This window comes from Tursiops truncatus, chromosome 19 (assembly GCF_011762595.2).
Source record: "Tursiops truncatus isolate mTurTru1 chromosome 19, mTurTru1.mat.Y, whole genome shotgun sequence".
In the NCBI taxonomy this organism is placed as follows: Eukaryota; Metazoa; Chordata; class Mammalia; order Artiodactyla; family Delphinidae; genus Tursiops; species Tursiops truncatus.
The window spans coordinates 1,243,164-1,264,310 of record NC_047052.1 but is presented as its reverse complement, the minus strand read 5'-3'; the positions used below and the strand labels follow the sequence as shown (position 1 = coordinate 1,264,310).

The window sequence follows — 21,147 nt, the reverse complement described above, 5'->3', positions numbered from 1 at the left end:
CCTGGGATCCCAGGTGAGATAGGGGCTGGGCTGTTGGTTGATGGGTGGCGTGTTGCTCCCACCCACCCCAGCTGTCCGTGGGACCACTGGGCGGGCTGAGGACAGGGACCTTTGCCTCCGGGCCCGGGGGTTCCATCCCCACCCGGTGCCCCACAGCAGGGAGTGGGAGCTCAGAGATCGGGGCCCGCACCGTCCTCCGAGGGCTCCGGGCTGCAGGCCAGCCCGTGTCTCCGGAGCGGGAGGCCACTGCAGCGGGGGGCTGCCACGTGGCCTCGAGTCCTGGCCTTGCTGTGACCCTGTGGGCAGGTGGCCTCTCTCCTGCCTCGGTTCCTGCTTTTGGAGCAGAAGCTTAATAAGAGCACCTCCCTCCTGGGGCCTGCATGTGGGGTCCGTGAGATTCCCAGATACAAACTGTAAAGTACGGTCCCGCAGGCAGGTCCTTGGTGGACGTGGCAGCCCTGGGAGCTGCTGGTTGCACTACTGACGTTTTGCCAGAAGCCCCAAGGGCTGGACGCTTCACACAGAGGCCTGCCTCCCACCCTCCTCCCCTTCGTGTGTTAGTTTCTGAAGAGGGAGGGAGTCGTGGGCCGGGTGCCCTGACTGCACCTTAGGCGGGGCGGGCCCAGGCCCCATCAGTCCCTTTCCTGCCCAAGGGTCTTACCTGCTGTTACGATTATCATCGTTATTGACTGACCCATTTTACAGGCAAGAAAACTGAGGCCCTGGGAGACAGTAACATGCTCAGGAACTTGTGATCCAGGAGCTGGGTCTGTGGACCCCAGAGGAGGGCCGAGGTTTCTCTGGGCAGTGCCCACTCGGCCCCGCAGTCACCTGTCCTGCCCTCCTGAGTCATCCTGTGTCCTCCCAGGGCCTCCTGGGCCCAGCTCCTCCCCGCCTCCCCTCCCTCCTCCCTCCCCCCAGTCTCCTGTTTGGGAGAAGGCAGTGCCCGCTGGGGCAGGAATGTGGTGGCTGACCTTGGGCCAGAGCTGGGGCACAGATAGGCAGGCCCCTCCCCTCTACCTCCTGTCCCTCGATCTGCCTCCCCTGGGCCTGCCGGCTACACCAGGGCCCCATCACCTCTTTTACGGGAGGGGAAAACACGGCTCCACAGCCGTGTTTTCCCCTCCCGTAAAAGAGGTGATGGGGCCCTGGTGTGCAGCTTCCGCGAGCCCCGGCGTGGGGCGAGCTTGGCCCTGGCCCCAGTGCTCCTGGTTCCCACGGGCCCCACCCCAGGACTGGAGCGGAGTGGGGACAGAGACCCAGCCAGTCAGCCTCAGAGCCTACCCCCTGTAAGCACTTCGCTGGCGTCCCCTCCTGTGATTCTCCATACACCCACTGAGGTTGGGGTTCTCAAACCATTTTGCACCCCAAAAAGAGGATCAGAGAGGGTGGACGGTTGCACCAGGGTCACACAGCACTCGAACGATGTGGAGATGGGGTTGATGGGGTGGTCTGTGCAACCCTGTGCCAGCTGCTAGACACCCCCAGAAGTGGCGGGCGGGCTGCTTCCTGGGAGGAGGGGGCTCTGCACTCGGGTGGCTGCCGGAGCTTCCCTGCGGTGGGGCTCTTGGGCTCTGCCAGGAGGCTCACCTTGCCTCCCTGAGCCTCAGTGTCCACCTCTGCAGGACGGGGATGTCTTGGGGACACCGGGCTGGGCGCAAGTCAGTTGGTTCCCCTACAAAGTACAGCTGTGATGCTGAGCTCGCAGGCGGCGAGGCTGCTGAGACCTTACAGCAGAGGTCCAGCCTGGGCCAGAGCCTCTGCGTCGTCTGTCGTTTGTCAAAGTTAAAATGAAGAGGAAGGGGGACACCTCTCCCCTCCCCCATCTCCCTTGCACTGCTTCCTGTCAGTTCCTCTTGGTGTCTCACTTCAAGCCCTCCAGCTTTCCCGATCTGCCCTGGCCACTTGCACCTGCCACAGCCACCTGCCTTCATTTCCCTTTTCTCCACCCTGCAAGTCAGACCCAGGGAGCGGGAGGCCAGGGGGCCACAGGGCCAGGGGTCTCCGCTCCTTCCTGCAGTGGGCAGCGGGGGAGAGCTGCTAGAGAGCCCTCCACTGGAACAGCGGGCCCATGCTGCACTGCTGGACTCTCAGCTCCCAGGGAGGGCTTGGTGGGTCTGGGGAAGCCCCTCGCTGCTCTTCGGGCTGCTCTGGCATCGGGCCCTTGGCCCCTTGCAACGAGAGACAGAGCTGAGGCTTCCCCCATCTGACCCGCGTTTACTGGGGCCCCAAGCTCATCCCGAGACTAACCCCAGCTCGTGGTCACTGGCCGTTAGACCAGGCGTTAGCTGAGCATTTACTAAGCCCCTGCTGGGTGCCCAGCACTTGCAGCCGTGAGCTCACGTCCTCCCCTCACAGCCTTTGAGGGGGGCTCAGCAGTTAGCCCGGTGCATGGAGGGGAAACTGAGGCTTAGAGGGTTTAAAGGTCAGACTCAGGACCGCAGCTCGAGCTCCCCACCCTGGGAGTGAGGAGAGGATGGCGACGGTTGTGGTGTCCAGGGCCAGAGCTCTCCCTGCGGGGCTTGGTGCCACCCATGTTTACATCCAGGAAACTGAGGCTTTCCTGCGGTTCCAGGCAGCGTCCAGCTGTGGTCTCCTTGGTGGCTGTGTGACCTTGGGCAAGTCCCTACCCCTCTTGGGCCAAAGTGGCCGCTGCCCAGCCTTCCAGCTTCAGGAGAGAGACCAGAGCCACAGCTGAACCGGCACACGAAGGCCAGGCCCTCCTGGGGCGGTTCCTGGTCACATGGGCCCTCTAGGCAGCAGGTGGGGGGTATCCTCGGGTGGGACTCTCGCTCCGCACCTCAGCTTAAGTGCTCCCGGGGAATGAGTGGATTTGGAGGCCCTTTCCTCTGAATGGGCAGATGTGTTCTGTTTATGGGCCCTGGGTGCCCCATCCCCTGGGGCATCCCATGCCGGGGCCCTGAGGGCAGGCAGGAAGCCCCAGCATTTTAGGGCCACACTGAGCGTACCCCGAGCCTCAGGTCGGGACCTGCGGGCGCAGAGCCCACCAGGATGTCCCCACCCTGCTCCTGGGGCTTGGGGCCTGGAAGAGGCTTCCAGCAGAGGTGATAGGGGACCCTGCGGGCCACAGGGCAGGAGGGCAGGCTGCCCACACCCCGGTCCCCCCACCATGCCCCCACACCACCCACCCTTTCCACTTCATGGGCCTGGCACGGCTCGGGAGGGCCTGGGACCACCCCAGCCCCACTGGGGCTCTGAGGTGGCCTCCTGCCTCAGTTTCCCCTCCTGCACAATATGCACACACCCAGCTCCGCCCAAACCAGACATTTTCCCAGAGAGCAGAGGGACCGCGCCCCGCCACACACACACTCTCACTGCAGTGGCCTTGATGGTCAGTGGGCACCCAGGCCCTCATGGGCCCCGGCCAGGTCCTCCTCTCCATCCTGGCTTTGCCCGCCGGGGCCTGGTCCGCCCGAACTGTCTCCCCGGTCCAGGCCTCTGGCAGGCGCAGGTTTCAGCTCCCGTGATAACTCGGAAAGTTGAACTGGCCCCATTACCGCGCCGAGATGGTTGGCGAGATACGGCCTTGATAATGGGGGAGATACGGCGTCTCCGTGGCCAATGGCCCAGCCTCTCCACCCATTAACATTCCCCACCAGCGATCCCTCGCACTATCTCCTCCATTTCCACTCCTCCCGCAGATAAGAATGGAAATTCTGACTTCATAGCTCACTGATTAAAGTGTCTGGATTTCTTGATAATACACAGATAAATTATGTTTTTGAAAAAGAAGGTAGGGAGGAGGGTGGGCAGGGTGGGGGCCGTCTCTCCCGGCCTGTCCTGTCCCCCTGGGCCGGCCATCAACCTTGGCACGTCCAGCCTGCACCTCCCAGGCCTCTGCACAAAGGCAGTGTCCGCGGGCCGGGCTGGGGAGGGAAGGTAGAGGCCTCCGCTGGGAAAGGCAGCAGCCGCGGCAGGGACCGTGTTGGAGGGAACGAGGGCCAAGGGTTGAGCCCTCGTGGGAGATTTCAACCTCCCCAGCTCACCGGAGCTGGGTGTGTGGACCCCGCTGCCTCGCCTCTGTCTCCTGGGACGTATCTCTGGGCCTCGGTGTCCTCATGTGTCAGATGGGCCCAGGCTTGGGTCTCTCCTCTCCCTCCCTGACCCCTAGAACGAGCGGCACCTGGTTATATGCAGTCGGTGCCCGGTAAATGTCAAGGAGCCCGGCGGAGCCCCACCTGCCAGTTAGTTGGAGAAAGGGAGGGGCTCCCAGCTCTCTCTCCCTGCCCGGTCCCCAGCCACCCTGCCTTCGGAGGCCCGCCCGGCCGCCACGTGTGACGGCTGGCGCCCTGATGGGACTGAGGTACCATCTCCGCGTCTGTCTGGGTAAAGCTGCCTCCTTCAGCTGATGATCCGGTGCTGATGGTGCCATGAGTGCGATTAGGGCCACCGTGGGACTAATCCTCCCCGCTGAGGGACAGGTGCGGCAGCCACGGGCGAGGGGACGCTACGGAGGGGAAACGAGGCATCCTCGCCCCCTCGATGCAGAAAGCCCGGCAGAGGAGCTGCCTGGGGCTCCCGGCAGGCGCAGGGCAGCCGGCCATTTTCCTTGCTTTCTGCATTTATTTTTTAAGCAACTCTTGAGAAACGAGATTCTCTGTGGTCGCAGAGACAGGAGGCCTGACTGGACAGTCAGTGACATTTCTGGGTGGCTCTGGGTCTCCACGCTTAAAATCCGAATGGAGCCATTGTTAGCTGATAGCTCCCTTCCCTGAGCGCTTGCTATATGCCAGGCCTGGGCGTGACCTGTGTTATCCTTAGAGTCCTCCCGGTATCCTGGGAGGGGCACCTCTGACCTCATTTCTCCTCGGAGGACTCAAGGCTCAGAGAGGTTGAGTAACCCACCCAAGGTCACACAGCATGGGAGGAAGCCGTAGAGACCTGACTTAGAGGCCTGGTCAAGGTCTGGGTCTCCCTCTTGGCTGCAGGCTCTGGGGATGCTGGCGGCCATGAGCTTCCCCCTGCCCTAAGAGGACTGCCCTCTCTGTTTTGGGGGGAAATGCCCAGGCACAGAGAGGGTGAGTGGCTTCTCAGGGCCACACAGCCCTGTCCAAGAGCGATGGACGATGGGGCGGCTGCTCCTGCTTGCGTCTGGAGGTCATTTCATCTGTCCTCAGAAAATGGGCCCCTTTGGTGATAAAGTCGGTTTCTTTCTGTCTTTGGGGTTTTATTTTGTTTCAGTATTCTAAAGGAAGTCAGCTATTTCCAGTAAAGTGTGTGCGTATATGGCGGAGGGGGACCAGCATAGGGTGGGGTGACTGGGTCTGAATCCTGCCGCCTGGGGAGGGCGCCTGGGCAAGTGACTTACGGCTTCCTCACCTGTGCGGTGGTTGTGACTGCACTTCCGGCCTCCTCGGCCTTTGAGGCAGGAGACGGGAGAGAAGCAGGGAGAGCGTCCTGGGACACATGCTTTGGGGACGCGGGGTTCTCTCAGGGCACCTGCGGGGGTGCCTGCTGCACCTCCTCCTCGAATCCCACCAGCATTCTTCCTGGGCTGTTGGTGGCACATGGCTCCAGGTTGCAGAGGCCCAGGGCCCTGTGCTCTCACACAGTGACCTGGGTGGTTCTGGAACATCGGTCCTGTGGCTCTGGGAGCCCTCCCCTTGGACCCTCTGCTTTCAACAGAGCCAGAGAGAGTGCACAGGGAGGCTAGGGGGTCCGCCCCCATCGCTGTGGCTCACAGGCACTTCCCTGTTCTGAGCCTCCGTTTCCACATCTGTAAAACGGGGCTGAAGACACTAAGACCTGCCCCACAGGCGCCAGGCTGGGAGTCAGTGGCCCCTCTGGTCATCTCCCCTGGGGCCTCCCTGTCCCCGCCCAGCCGTGCCCTCCCGGGGGGCACAGGACTTCTCAAGGAAGGAGCTCAGTACCCGCTCTGCAGACCACCCCCTTCAAGGCCAGGGAGGCCCAGGTTCAAATCCCGGGCCCCGCACAGCCTTGCGGTGTCACCTCTCTGGGCCTCCCTGCCCTCGTCCTAAAACGGGAGTCAACCCACCTCAGGGCCCTTTTGCAGGGGTGGTGAGAGGGATCTGGGTTCTCTCTCGGGCGCAGATGCTCCCCTGCCGCCGCTGCACTGTCACCCATCTCAGTGGTGACACCGACCCTCGGGACCCCTGCCCTTTCCAGCCAGGAGCTCCGGGCCTGGACACTGGGTGTGTTAGACACAGAGGGAGGGAGCCTGAGAGGGAGGCCCCTCGGCTCGGGTCCCGGGTGTGGGGGTGGGCTGGGGGGTGTGTTCCGCCCTCCCCCCGAACCTGAAAGAAAGAAAAGGGAACTGCGATAAAGAGCAGATAGGCTTGGTGGTGGAGCAGCCCTATCGCTGTTATCTATCTGCCTGCCTCTCCGAGCGGTTCTGTTGTTTCCTCTTATCTCACCCACCAAAATGCCAGGAACAAAGCCTGTGCACACGCGCTCACACACACACACTCACACACCCGCGAGCCCACCGCCCTGCAACTCAGAGCCGCGAAAATGGTGCCACTAGTTCTAAGGTGAAAGCAGGGGGACCGGGTTCTCGTAAAATCATCATCAATGTCTCCATCACTTCGCAAAGAAAGGGGAAAAATAGCCCTCCCTGAGACGAGGCAGCGAAGAATAAGAAGTGGCCCTACAGGCCCTCCCTGGAGGGAAGGACCCAGGCTTGGGGTGGGGAGCCAGGACCGGAGGCGAGGTCCCAGCTGTGCTGCTGCGTCCTGGCTGTGTGACCTTGGGTCAGTATCTTTCCTGCTCTGAGTCATTCATAGTGGCGGGGAGGGGAGGATTTAAGGAAGTACCTGCGCTCTAACCAGAGTTCTCTCCGAGCAGCAGACCTGGGGCTAAGACGGGTCACCCTGAGCCTGGCACCCCTAGAAGCCACCCCCCAGAACCTGGTCCTCCCACCAGAGCCCCTTAGCCCTCAGGCTCCCCAGAATGGCCCAGCAGAGCCAGTCTCCCCGAGAGCCAGCCCAGGGCCCTCAGAGCCCAGTGCCACCCCCCATCCCACCCAGCATGGTCTCCCCAGAATCGAGCCCCCCACGCCCCACCCCCACAGCCAGGGAACCCAGGGCCTAACCTGTGTGTCCTCAGCCAATGGAAACGGGCATGCAAATGAGCAGGAGTGAGGCCTAGGGATTGGCTGAGCACTGTGCGGGGGGGCGGGCCTCCTGCAGGCGGGCCCTTAGTGTGGGGAGACACTGTCCTGGGCAGGACCTTGCCCCAGTGATGGAAAACTGGGCGCAGGGGGATGGACAGGCGGGCCTTTGGGTGACCTCCTGCTGACCCGCAGAGCCCAGACCCCCACAGCCTGAGTTGGGGGGCCAGGACTTGGGCACTCCCGAGATCAGTGCGGCCAGCTCCCCCTCCCACTCCACGTGTCTGGGGCACCTCCAGCCCCTGTGCGTGCCGTCCCCTCCCCCTCTGCCCTCCCCCGCTGGGATTTTCACCTGGACCCTCCCTCTGCCGCCCCGTGGAGCACCAGGCTGGGGGCGGGGCCTCCGCACCATCCTAGGGAGTCGCGGTCCAGCCCGTTTGCCAAAGCTGCCTCGCAAACCTGCGTCGCGGTCTGTGCAACGGGAGGGTCTGGCCTGTCTGCCTCCAGGGCTTCTGTGTGCTCCCTGGGCCTGCGTCCCCATTCACACAGTGAGGGCTCACACAGGAGGTTCTCCGGGGCGTCCTCCTCTATCTGTGGCTGTGGTGTATTCTGGAAACGGGGTTCTCCACAGCTCCCATTTCAGAAATCTGACAAGAGGCCATGTCCATAGGAAGCGTTCAGGAAACTTGGGGGGATTCTCACGATGTTCAAAGGCACTTTGCACCTTTGGGATGTCTTGTTGGCAAGATGGGGCCCAGAGTCCAGCCAGAGGCCCCCCCAGCTCCCATGGCACCCACAGGGCTCTGCGACCTGAAACGCAGCCACAGGCGTGGGCGTTTTTCAAAAATGCATAAGTGGAAAGTAGCAGAGGGGCGAGGAGGGAAGGAGTTCGGGCTGAGATCAAGGGGAAGGAAACGGGGAGGGGGCCGTCAGACCAGAACCAGACTGCCGCTGGGTGACCACGGCAGGGCAGCAGCTCTGCCTTCCCCAGCACAGCGCAGGGCACACAGCCGGTGCTCCATGAATACTCCCTCGACCGGGCTCTAAATCTGCCCCCCACCCTGGGCCCTGTCCCAGGGGAGCAAAGCAGAACCAAGGAGCAGAGGGAACTGGGAGGAGAACAGCCCCTGCGAGGGGTCGCGGCCACGGGGGTCGTGCGCAGAGCCTCAGCCTCGCTGCTCCGGGGCTGGCTGCCTGGGAACGGGGTGGACGAGAGACCAGGCAGAGGCAGATGACGTGTCGGGGGAAGAGCGTTCCTGGCAGAGGGAACAGCAGAGGCAAGAGCCCTAACCGGGAAACCGGGAAAGAGGCGTGACGGTTGGGGAGAGAGGACAGCAGCTGGGACAGGCCTGGTGCTCGGTCTGGGCTCCCTGGGTATTCCTGGATGGGGGCGGGGAGCGGAGGCACCGGGCTGCAGGGGCTGGAGCCAGGCCAGGGAAGCCTTGGCCCACTCCGTGGGAGAGCAGCAGAGCTGGGCCATGACCCGCTGCAGAGGTTTGACTGGGACCGTTCACGGGACCGGTCAGCTCATCTGACCTCCGTCATGGACGTGCTCCCCAGCATCTCCAGCCCCGATCCGTGGACGCAGGACCAGACCCCGGCAAGCCCTGGCCTATCTCTGCACTCAGCAGTGGCCTGGGGCAGCGTTGTGGGGAGGGCTGTGTGTCTCTGAATCCCTAAGGAAGGGAACAGGCACTCAGGGAGCACCTGCTGTGTGCTCCACGGCACTGGGCGGCAGACTCGTGTGTGTGTGTGTGGGGGGGGGGGTGGAATACAGATAACACAGAACTCACCGTTTAGCCATGTCCAGTGTGTACCTTAGTGGCAGTAAGTGCGTTCAGGAGGCTGTGCAGCCACCAACACTATCCATTTCCCGAAATTTTCCGTCTTCCCGACAGAAGCTCTGTCCCCGTGGAACGCTGGCTCCCTCCCCCTTCCAGCCCTGGGCGACCTTCCTTCCACTTTTATCCATGAATTTGAAGCTGTTGTTTTAACTCCCAATGTTTCAGTTGAGGAAACGGGCTCACGGAGGTGAGGGGCCTGCCGGTGGGATTTAAGCCCAGGTGCACCGCCGCCCCCAGCTTCCTGGACACTGTGGCTCTGGGCCCCGTGGAGACGAGGGATGCACTGGGCCAGGAGGTCTGGGGTCCAGCCCTGCACAGCCACCACCTCCCCGTGGGCCCAGGAAGCACCTCGGGACCTCAGTGGGAGCAGAGTAGATTGGCTGCCTATGACCCAGGCGCACCCAGCAGGGATACAGGCCCGCCCAAAGGACCCTGCTTCTTCCTTTCTTGCTGCACGCCATCCCCGGGGCACTGGAGAGACACCTGGGGTAGTGTGGCCCCAAGTCTGGACACTAGAGTCTCCCAGGCCCGGTGTACATCCCGCTGCTGATCTGCAGAGCATCAGGAGGGCCTGCCTGGAGGAAGAGGAGCTAGCCACCCCCCCAGGGCCGTGGCACCATGGTGTGAATGAAACCCAGAGCCCAGGTGGGAGCGGGAGTCCCCGTGACAAGAGGACCCTCTCACGGGGGCCCTAGTTTGGGACCTGGGGCAGTCGTGCCCAAGGGCTGGGTCTGCAGATGAGCCCGGGCAGGCCTGCCCTCCTGGTACCTGGCCACGGGCCCCAAGGGGCTGCAGCCCCAGGGGTGAGAGCTGAGGAGGGCTCGGCGCCTGGCCCATGCCCCTCGGGGTCTCCCACCCCGCCTATCAGATGGCAGGGCCCTGTCACACCGGAGCCTCATTCCCTACCAGGAAGCCGTCTGCCTCTGTCCATCTGACGGCAGGCCACACGGACGGCTCCATGAGCTGCGGCCCCACTCCCACCTGTCAGTCCTTATCGGCCCATCCGGAGAGAACCACTCCAGAGCCTGCGGCCCCTGTTCTCGGGCATGACTCCCGTCTCCTCCTCCGCGGGCCTCCTTCATACTCACAGCTCTATGCCGTGGCCTCGGCCACCCTGCCACGTGCCGTGGCCTTGGCCGCCGCTCCCGCCCCGCGCTGTGGCGTCGCCCCGCCCCCTCCCCACCAGTCACACGTGGGGTCTCTGTCACGTGCTCCGAGTGCGTTCTTGACAACCGCCTCGGCCCACAAGTGGCCTCGGGGCCCTCCCCGCCCCACCCAGGCCACGTGGTCTGCACCCCTCCCCCAGGAGCGTTCGTAATCGGTTCTCCAGAGTGAAACAATCTCGTGTAATCTATCAGCGGCTATCGGGCCCATCGGAGGCCGGGAGTGGCCGGGCCCGGAGATGGCGCCAACCTCTAGCCTTGATAAAGTCTCCGAGTTCAGCAGTGATGAATGTTGAGTAAGTGCAGGCCGCCGATAGGATGTTGACTTGGCAGCCCTGCGGCTCCGGCTGAAACCAATCTCTCCCCTATCAGCCGGGCTGGGCTTTCTGGGCTTTCTCAGGCCCCGCTCTTTCTTCCCGCCTCCTCTGCTCCCCTTTCTCTCCGCCTTGCCCGCCTGGGCCCCTGCCCCCAGGGACCGAGGTGGGGGACCAGCCCGCTGGCCCTAGCCCGAGAGACGGGACAGGCTCTGGGCAGGGGAGGATGCAGAGCCAGACCAAGGAGGTGGCAGAGAACTGGGGACTGCCTGGAGGCGGTGGCCGGGCCTCAGCAGCTGCACGCTGGAGTCCTTCCTGCAATCCAGCATCCACATTCTTCCGCTTAGTTTCCCACGGTGCCGAGAATAAACCCCGGCCGGCCACCCTGCTGCTCCGGCTTCTCTGCCTCTGTCTCAGCCTTGGTGCTCTTTCCTCAGCCGCAGCACCCAAACCCACCAAACTCCTTCCCGATTCCGGGACTTTGCACTGGCACTTCCCTCTGTCTAGGGTTCCCCATTCACAGTCCCAGCTTAAATACCGCCTCCTCCGAGGAGCCCTCAGAGACCACTCCCACACCCCCCCACCATTCTTTGTCCTGTACCCATCCTGGCCCTTCGTGATACCCAAGGTGTGTGTTCACCCCCCACCCAGACTGTTTACCCCCATCTGGACCTGTTTGCTCACGGCTGACCCAGCACATGGAAGGCCTGGTGGAGGGAATCACGGTGCTCCTGCGAAGGACCCCCATCGGGGGGCATCTTTATCTCCTGCAAAGCCCTTCCCTGTCCACACTGACAGCGGCTCTGTGAGGTCGGTGGGTTGATACCCATTTCCCATATGGGTAAACCGAGGCCTGGGCAGGTTCCCCGGGCACAGCGCAGTCTCGGTTCTGCTTGGTCCTGAAGAGCCGTGCGGCCCAAGGTCCTGCTCTCTGAGGGCGGCTGCTCCTGGCCCGTTTCCCTCTTGCGCTGTGGAGCCGGTTCCCCCACAGGCTGGTGCTGGTGCGGGGCCTGGCAGAGCTTCGTAAGCTGTCGAGGGCTGTGCTTACTTGTCTCGGGTCTGAGCCAGAGGGAGCAATAGCTCCTGGAGGGAGGGGCCCTGGGTGCCAGCTGCTTCACACCCCTGCTGACCCCCTACCACAGCCAGGGGAGCAGACGGACACCCCCCGTTGCCTCAGGGAACAGTCCGAGGGGGCAGACAGCAGTCACACAGACCAGGGAGGGGGGCTGCCCACAGGGGAGGGAGCCAGGAAGGGACACTGAGGCTGAGGGAGGGGAGAGGAGGCCTGGGAGCCACACAGACCTGGGTCCAAGTGCCCCCCAAGCAGGCCCCCATCTCTACAAATGGGGACGGTGGGTTTGGGGGGCCTCGGCGAGAATGCAGGGCTCGGGAGGAGAGAGCAGGTGGCAGCCCGTCGCTCCCGTAGCTGTGAGGCCTTGGGCAAGCTTCTTTACCGCTCTGTGCCTTGGTTTCCCCACCTGGACGATGGGGTGACACTAAGGGTCGTTACAAGGATCAGAAGCCCTGGTGGTGAGTCCAGAGCCCGGCCTGCTGCAGAGGCCGCCCGAGCGCTTGCTCTGCTACCGTCATCATGGTCACGGTGATGGTGGCATTACTCCTGCCTGGGACAGGCCCAGCGCTGCCCGTGGTCCCTCCTGCCCTGTGCGGCCTCGAGGGGTGATGCGTGCCAGGGGTCTGGGCGTGGCCCTGGGGCCGGGGCACCTAAGCCCCCCAAGTTCGCCCGTCAGCTGCAGGCTGGCCGCAGGGGGAAGTGGTGGTGGCTGGGGCTGGTATGTGGTGTAGACCCCCGGTGTCAGCGCCCCATCTCCCTGCATCCTGTGGAGCCCCACACTCACCCAGGCCTCAGAGCCCCAGGCAGGGCCAGCCAGCTTATCTTCCGCCAGTGGGGGCAGGGGGCTGAGTCCCTGCTCACACCACCCCCCAACAAGCAGGCTCAGCCCCCAGGCTCCCCTCTGGCCCCACCACCACCACTGTGGACCCGGGTGGCCCCCAGCCATGCCCGGCTCTGAGCCCACCTGTTCCCCTCCCCCACCTGTCCCGCAGTCACCAGAGTTCCCGGCGCACCTACTGTGCACCAGAGCTGGGGATGCCCCAGTCTCCAGGTACAGAGACGGAGAAGGCAGTGATGGAGTAAGTGTGCAGCGAGGAGGCGGGCGGTTCTGAGCCGGGACAGTTCAGGCCAGGACGGCCTCACCAGAGCCAGGGGAGGGCGGGCACCGGCGTGGGTCGGGGTGGCCGCGGCCCACGGTCAGGGCTTCAGAGACGGAGAACCGAGGTGCACTCCACACCCTTGCGGCCCAGTTGCCAGACCTCCTGTGAGGAGGTGAGAGCACAGGTGCGAACAGTAGGGGTCTGGGGGAGGGACAGGGAAGCCAGGACAGTGCACAGCCAAGCGGGGGTGCCCGGCGCTGCGTCAGCCGGGGGTGTGGAGAAGTGACTGGGAAAGGCAGTCTCAGATCCTGACTGACCCCTGCAAAGCTTTGGAGAGAAGTGGGTGGGGATTTGGGCTGCTGAAGTGTCTCTTTGTTGAGCCTGGGCTACAGGGGGCCCTGGGTTTTGTCTGGGTTACCTAGGACTGTCCTGCTCATCTTTCAGTGAACATGCCTCCAAAAGGTGAATGACACTTAAAGGATGGATTTTATTGTATGCCACTGATATCTCCCTGCGATATTTTAATGCGTTCAAAGCTGAAGTAGGTTGCAGCACTCGTGTTCCTTAGAGTACGGGGTCCCTGTTCCCGGAGCGCATGGGGCCTCCGCTGGCCTCCGCTCTGAGCACCCAAGCTCTTCCTCGACGCCGAGGGCTCCCCTTGCCCTCCCATGGCCCAGAGTGTGTTGTGCCAGCGGCTGGCCACTCTCCTCGGCCTGGCTTTCTCAGGACAGCGTGCCACCAGCACCTCCCGGGCGTGGCCTGGGTGCACATGGGGCCAGGAGGCTGCGCGCATCAGGTCCAGCTCACAGCCTGGCAGCAAAGGCGGGTGAATCCACGGTCACTCAGCCCCAGCCGTGCTGGGGACCTGCCCACCCAAGGCGGGGGCCAAGCCTGCGAGGCCGAGGGTCCGGGCTCAGGTCTGCTCCTCTGGAAGGAGGAGTGAGCCCCCTGCTGCAGGGTGCGCCCGCGCACCACCCAGCCCACCCTTGGCGGGGAGCCAGGCTGCCCCCCAGCGCCCTCCCGTCTCCTCTGTCCCAGGGCCACGCCTGCCACCGGGTATGGGGCGGGGGAGGACCAGCGCGGGAGGGCATCTGGACCCAGGCCCCCGGCGCACACGGAGGTTCAGACCCTCGCCCTCCCCTCCGCGGGGCAGCCTGCCCACTCGAATAAGCCATTATCTCGCCAACATCCTCTTTGTGGTCGCCCTGGCTGTCAGCAGGAACTGATCCTGGGTTGATGAGGGCCGCTGGCGGGTCACAGTGGAGGCCTGTGGGCCCCTCCCAGCCTGAGCTTGCCGAGGAAGAGAGGCCCCTCTATGCTCCGCGGGGGGGGGGCCCGCATCTCGTCCCTGCTGCCGTGGGTGCAGCCCGCTAGGGGCAACGCCGGCAGCACCTCCCATGGCGTGGGCGGCGGGGCGGGGTCTCCTTCCGTCCTCCGCTGGGCACTGGGGGAGGGCAGCAAAGCATCAGAGCAACACCCCAGGGGACAATGCGAACCAACGTAAGGCTCCAGGGATGACCCGAGCGTGGGAGAGATTTCAGAGGTAGGAGGAGGCCTCAACCAGGCAGGGGAGCTGTCCTGGCAGAGGGACAGCGTGGGCTAAGGACCCAGGCCTGGAGGGGCGTGGACAGCGGAAGCAGTTTGGCTGCCATCCAGGGAGTGAGGGTGGCGGGAGCGGGGAGGAGCTGGGAGCCAGGACGGCCCTGTGCTAATGGGCCTGGACCTCCTGCCAGAGCGGCCCGGAGAGCAGTGGGCAGCTTCTAGCCACGTTTGGGGGGTGGACATGAGGTGGACCCTCCGAGGGTGTCCAGCATCCGTGCTGGGCCTTGGTACCCTAGCGGGAAGGTGGGCACGAGAGGACCCACAGGCGCCCAGGGGGCCTCCCAGATCGTCAGCCTCCCCCCGCGATGCCTGCACCCCTGTGCTGTGCGAGCTTCTCAGGGACCAGGGGCCGGGACCCACCTTCCTTCTAAGTGCTGGCAAAAGTTTTAAGAAGTTCTGGTTAAATGGGACCCTTTCTAGGCCCTGATGACCTTCCCTGGGGCCGAGGACCTGCCCCTGTCTGCCCACCTCCCCCCTTTGCCCCTTTCCTGGCAGCCCTGGGCTCTGAGGCGTGGGCCACCCCTGCCCTTCACCAGAGCCCCGTTCGCTGGGCTCCGCCTGCCGCCCCGTCCCTGCTGGGGGCTCCCCTTCTCGCCCGCTTCTCTCCGTCCAGCTCAGCCTGGAAATCAGCCCAGCTCCTCGTTAGAATTGGGGGCAGAGACCAAGTCACATGGTCCCGAGGGGCTGGGGCCGCCTCTGTGCTCGGGGCCTCTGTCTCCTCGTCCCCCAGCCCCAGCTGGACCAGAGCCCGTCCTGGCTGGAGGGGCCCAAGCCCCTGGGACACAGCGCAGCCGCCCTCGGGGAGAACGGGGCTGTCCCCACCGCCTCCTGTCCCTGCCGTGGCCCGAGCTGCCCCACTGCCCGGCGGTGGGAAAGTCTGAATCTGTTGCTATTTTCTCTCTGTTATCGGGCCCTTATCTGGCTGCTGTGTGCCGCCCAGAGGCCAGGGTCTCTCCCTGGCAGCGCCATGCCCCCTCCCGCCCACCGGCTGACCAGGGCCAGCGGGACAGGAGGCCGGGCCATCCTCCAGCCTAGGGGGAGGTCTTTCTCTTCCACCCACACTGCCCTCCTCAGGCCCCAGACCCTCATTCCCCTCCCTCCAGCCGTGCCCCTTGGTCCCCACGCCCCTGTCCATGCCCCGCCCCCCATCGCACCGCCAGAGGGGCAGGTGTGGCACCTCCCTGGAGAGTTGAAACAATAACAACAGTTGTAATAATAACCCCAGGTCTGTGCTCGGCACCCACGGGCACCACATTGCTGAGCCCTGAGCCCAGCCCATGACACGAGGCTGCTATAACCCACAGCTTTCCGTGAGGAAGCTGGGCTCGGGGAGGCGTGGCCTGCACAAGGCCACAGGCCTCAGCGTCCCGCTCTTCCTTCTGCCTGGAGTGCTCTTCCCCAGCCCCGCCCGCAGGCAGCCTCCTGTCCCATCCCAGATCTCCACTCACTCGTCGCCTCCTCCAGGAAGCCTTCCCTGACTGTCACTCCACCTCTCCTTGGTGGCAATGACCACACTTGGATTTTTCACGTTTCTTTCCTGGGGGGTACGTGTTGGCTGCTGCAGGGTCCCCAGGACCTTGTGCAGGGAGATGGACTCGGGGGAGGTTTCATGAGTGAATGAAGAGCGCAGGAGTGAACGGCAGTTGAGAAGGAGGCCGTGGGCGCTCAGGTCCACCGCACCCCAGGCTGTGCAGGTGGGGATGTCGGGGGACGAGCAGGGCCGCATGCCCACCAGCGTCCACCCCACCCCCAGGCCATCGGGCCTGCGTTCATGCTCCGGCCCTGACACAGAAGGGGGCCTGGCAGGTGCCACCTCTCCTTCCTCCTCTGTGGCATAAATGGCTGTGTAATGGCAGCCACATAGCGGGGCCGCAGGAAAGCCCCCCGCCCGAGGGCAAGCGCGGAGTCCAGGTGGAGGCTCGTGGGGCTTTGCTCTGGTTGTTCCTCCTAATGTTTCCGGTGGCTGGGGGGCGGGCACAGCCTGCAGGGGCCGGCGGGGGTTCGGCCGGGGCCTCCAGATTCCCTGTCCAGTGCTCCGAGCCACCCCGCGCTGCACGCCACCTGGCAGGTGCACCCCAGGGCCACCTCGGGCGATTCTGCCTTCCTCAGGTGCCAGCTCCGGCTTTCTTTGGGGCAGTCATCCAAAGGACCCCTCGTCCAAAGGCCCCCCAGCTGCCTCACATCACAGCCGGGAGGGCCATCAATCAGCAGCAGCCTGGGCCTCGGAAGGGAGTTGGGTCATCCCGCTGCACAGAGCCCGTCTCCGTAATTCAGTTTTAAAGCATGAAAAAAGGGAGTTGATGAAATTCCGCTATCAGCGCCAAGCCAATATGCAAAATATCTCACCCCCAATCAAATAGCTATTATGTTTTCATTTCCATTTCGGCGTCCGGCTTAATGAGCAGGAGACGGATCGGCTGGCGGGGCGTCTGCTCGCCGTGATAACTGAGGGGCTTCGGGCAGCGGGGGCCGGACCCAGTGCTGGTGACCACCGTCACCACCCGTGGACGCCCCAGACAGGTGCTCGGCCTTGGGCCCAGGCCTCTCCTCGCGCCGGGCAATGGGGCCAGCGTCACCCTCACCCCAGGTCATCAGCGGGCGGGGGGAGGCATGGGGCCACACCTGCAGCAGAGGAGGGCCGTGGCCTCAGCAGCATCCACGTGGGTGGTGTGTGTGGGGAGTCGGGCTCCTGCCAAGGGCCACAGGCAGGTCAGTCCACGTGGCCAGGCCTCCGTTGACTAATCCGCAAAGCGGGCATGACTCGCTCGGCCTCACCTCTGGGGTGTCGGAAGGCTCCCAGGCACCCGCCCATCGTGCCTGGCGTCAGGGCCTGCCTCTTGCGGGCCCCTCCCTCCTGCTGGCCCTCCACCCCTGGGCTGCGAGGTGGGCAGGGGGCTTCAGGGAAGACATTTGTAGAAGGCTGCGCACAGGGCTCCCATACAGGCGGCGCTTAATAATAGCAGTGCCCTGCTGGGTGCTGGGTGGTAGCAGCTGATGCTGGTGACGGGTGGTGTTTCCTGCGCACTTACTACGTGCCAGGCGCTGACCGCGGCTCCACACAGGTGAAACCGAGTTTCGTCCTGCGGGGCCAGAGCCGTTCTGCTTTCCGACCACAGGAAGGTGGAGTGACTTGCCTGTAGTCACACAACAAGGACACCGCCTGCCTGGCCATGGGTTGGCCTGGCTCCGTAGTTGGGGTGTCTGACCATACAGGGCCCCACAGGGGTCGAGCAGGGTCCTTCCTAGCCCAGGGCACCCCGGGAAGCAGCTGCGTCTCACCCCAGCCAGTGGAGAAAGCTTCCTCCCAGGTGGAGTGGGGACCCAGGTGCACAGGTGGCCCGGGGGTGTCGGGGGGCTCCAGCAGTGGCTCCGAGGCAGATGTGGGGCAGGGCTGGGGCAGGAGTCGCAGCGTGGCATCCCGCTGTGGGCCTGGAGCCATTCGCTGGTTGATGACTGTCTGCTGTGTTATCAGCGTGTTAATTGTGCTGGAATGAATTAGCGCATTAGGGTAAATTGCTGCAGCCGCAGCCTCTTTCTTCACGCTCCTGTCACGCTTTGTGCGGAGCGGGTGCCTTTGTTCTCCCACAAATGGAGCCGCCAGGAGCTCAGGGCCTCCCTGGGTGGCTGAGGCCCACCTGGGCGGGAGAGGCGTGTGCCCGGCATTGCCCGGGTGCAGGGCTCTGGTCGCTGCAGTCCCCGAAAGCAGAGGCTTCACACCCATTCTCCAGAGCCGGCCGCTGAGGCCCTGAAGTCCCGGCGTCGGCAGGAGGGACCACAGCTCTGGGGCACCATCTCCAGCTCTGAATGAGCCGCAGAAGCACCTGGGCTTCTAGAAGGAGTTAGGCAAGCAGGCCTGCGAGCTGTCCGCCAGGGCAACCGGCAGTGCGGGCTGGGGGCCAGTCCCACGGCCCAGGGAGCCTCTGCCTTCCTGCCCCGGCGTCTGCCAGGGGAGGTCACGGGGGGTCAGGCCTCTCACCTGTCCCAGAGGCACGAGTCGGGTGTGCCCAGCCTGCCGCAGAGCCCACCGTGCGGGCGCGTTGATGAGAGACCGTGAGGCTTAGCCCAGGGCTGGTTCTGTGTGGTCTGAGCCCGGCCTCGGCCACGGGAAGTGACGGGAGGTGAGTGCCCGCGCTCCTGCTATCAGTACAGCTCTGAGGGGTCCCGGGGAGCCCGGGGCCCGTGCGTCTGTGGGGCCAGAGCTAGAATCCAGAGGGTGCAGCCGGACAGGTGTCTGCACAGGAGGAGCTGGGGAAGGTGGTGGGGCAGGGGGCAGCGCTGCCCGGGCACCTGTCTCGGGCCCCAGGGCCCAGCTGAGACGGGGTGGAGGGGGCCTGTGGGGGATTCGCAGAGCGGTGTGAAGCGGGACAGCTGTTCTCCGCCGTTCTCTCCGCCCACAGCGCTGGCACTGCCCCTCTGACCTCGGGGGCACAGGTTGCCACCCTGGCCTGCACTCCGGGACACGCTGTGGGTCTGGCTTCGCCACCCTCCTAGGTGGTCTGGGGACTCAGTCTGCCTTCCCACCTGTACGGAGGGCTCCATGGGGCACCTCCCGCGTGAGGCCTGAGGGAGGATTAGTGGGCCGCGGAGGCTGGACTGCAGACGCTGCGCACCCACCTGTGTCCCATCAGCCATTTACCCCCTTAATCAGGCTGACGAGCTCTTCCTGTGTGCCAGGCACCGGGGCCCGCCCTCTGCACGTTCCCTCAGAACCTCAGACCTCAGAACCTGAGTGTGGCAGCTTCCTGGAGGAGGGGTCCCAGGCCCAGGGGGCAGGTGTGCAGAGCCCCGGGAGATGTTTACCTGCGGGGGTTGTGGATGTGCGCCGGGACCCTGGGACCCCGCAGAGTGTGCGCCTGCATTTCGGCAGCCCCCAGAGGCCCCGCCCAGAAGACGCCAGCGCTGCGCTGCGCTCTCGCGTGGAGCAGAGGAGAGGGGAGGGGTCGGGCTGCCCGGGGCCAGCGTCCCGGCAAGAGCGGCCCGTGGGGTCGGCAGAGGCTGCGGGGCAGGCGAGGTGAGCAGGAGGCCGGTGGCCCCCAGGCGTTGGTGCAGGGCTTGGGGTGGGTACGTGGGTGGGGTTCGCACATCTACTCATGGGGGACCTGGGGGAGAGCCCCCGTGCTGACGGCCGCTCCCTCGAGGCCTCTGACCGCCTGGGGGGCCGAGACCCTGCTCGGACCCCACTGCGCCCGGCCCCGGGGCTGTGCCTGTGCCGGGGGGGTCAGGACGCCGGCTGTGGGGGGCAGCGCCTCACGACTCCCCTGGGGCTGTGTCTGCAGGTTCCCTCAGAGACATGGAGGCCAGAGAAGAGGCCCAGGCCGCGGACACCGGCCTCCCGGAGCGAGAGGCCACAGCCCTGGAGCCCGAGCCCCCGAGCCCTTCCAGTCCAGGTGAGTCGGGCGGTGGACGTGGCAGGCTGGGCCCTGGCATCCTGGCACCCTTCCCCGCGTCCGCATCCTCGCTGCGACTTCACGGGAGCCAGTTCCCGCTGAGGACTCAAGTTCTCACACCTGCGAAATGGGCGTTGCACCGAGCGGCGTCTGTGGGCTGCCCGTGCCCACTGGGGCTTGGAGGGGCTGGTCCGGGTAGAGGAGATGCACACACCTGCAGAGGGTCTGGGAAGCCCAGCCCTAGTGGCAGAGATGGGCAGAGCAAGGCCCCGGTGGGGAAGGTCTAGTCCAGGGTGAGGCAGGGGGTCATACGGGCACTGAGTGACCTGGGGAAAGCCACACCCCTTCCCGGCCTCCGTGTACCCTCGATGAAACGGGCTTGCGTGCCTCAGCACACGTGGGGCTCGGTACCGAGCAGGTTCTCCTGTTAAGGCAAATCACCCCATTTTACAGACGGGCGAATGAGGCCCAGAGAGGTTAAGTGACTTGCCCAGGGGCGCACAGCCTGTACGCACCTGAGCGGGATGCAACCCTAAGTCCGGATTCAGGTTGGTTCTCCCGTCGCCTCCGTCTGCTCCCCACCTACCCCACCCTGGACACCTGGAACCTCTCCTGGGGCCCTCCTGGCAGTTTCCCCAGGGTTTTGGGGCACTTTTCTGAAGCTGAGAACAGGACTCGGAAGGAGAGACTCCCACACACACACCCAGGGCTGAATTAACCTGACGTTAGGAGGCCTTCTCTGTCTGGGTCCCCGGAGGGGCCTCAAAGCCGGGCCATCCTCTCAGGCCTGCTGTGCCCTCAGAGACCCCCAAAGACCCCCCAAGAGTCTGGGCCTCACTGTGGTGGAGGCCCTGGGGGAGGTCAGTGCCCTCACCCCTGTTTTCCAGAAGGGGGAGCTGAGGCTGGGGGGTTAGCGGAGGGAGGCTTGGCGGGGTGGGCTCTGCCCTGGCCCCTGCTCTGAGCCCCGCTCCCCTCGCCCCCCTGCACCCTGCCGGCTGTGGACAGCAATCTCACTCACATCCCCATTCCATACCACGAAGCCCTTGTGCACAGAGGCTGAGTTACCCCCAGACAATAGTCCCATGGGGGAGACGTAGCCATAAATGGGGCCGTTTTAGTGGGTGGTGTGACCAGGAATGAAGGCAAGATGGGGTGGGTGTGGCAGTGAGCAGAAACCTGCAGGACAGGTAGAGTTCCTTGTGCTACACACACCTGTACGTGCAAAGGCCCTGGGGTGGCACAGAGAGGGGACAGGAGGAGAGCCCTGCAGGGCTGGGACTGGGGGGTGGAGATCCTACACAGACGGTGGGGGGCTCCTCACTGTGGACCCCCATCCCCAGAATGTGCCAGAGTCTCCCCCGGCTGACCACAAGCCCCCAGTAAGCCTCGTCCTCTGAGACCCGCTGGCCTGTGTCCCTTTGCCCAGCGGCAGCCCCTTGGGGTCACTGGGGCTGTGCAGTGAGGAGGAGGCTAGGCTAGCAGGACTTGAAACCAAGGCAGGGGCTCCCGTCACCCGCAGCTGCCCCGGGGCAGCAGGCGGGGTGGAGGCTCGGGGCCTGGGCTCTGGCGCTCTGT

The 21,147-nt window shown here is 64.7% G+C and overlaps 1 protein-coding gene across 1 annotated transcript in view; it reads left to right on the top strand.

The window, feature by feature from the left end:
- The window catches only part of ZFPM1 (zinc finger protein, FOG family member 1), a 67,787-nt gene that overhangs the window by 6,596 nt on the left and 40,044 nt on the right, over positions 1-21,147 (top strand). Inside the window, exon 2 of the mRNA XM_033845330.2 lies at positions 19,462-19,572. Coding sequence (XP_033701221.2) covers positions 19,462-19,572 — 111 coding nt within the window. The remainder of the gene's footprint in view (positions 1-19,461; positions 19,573-21,147) is intronic.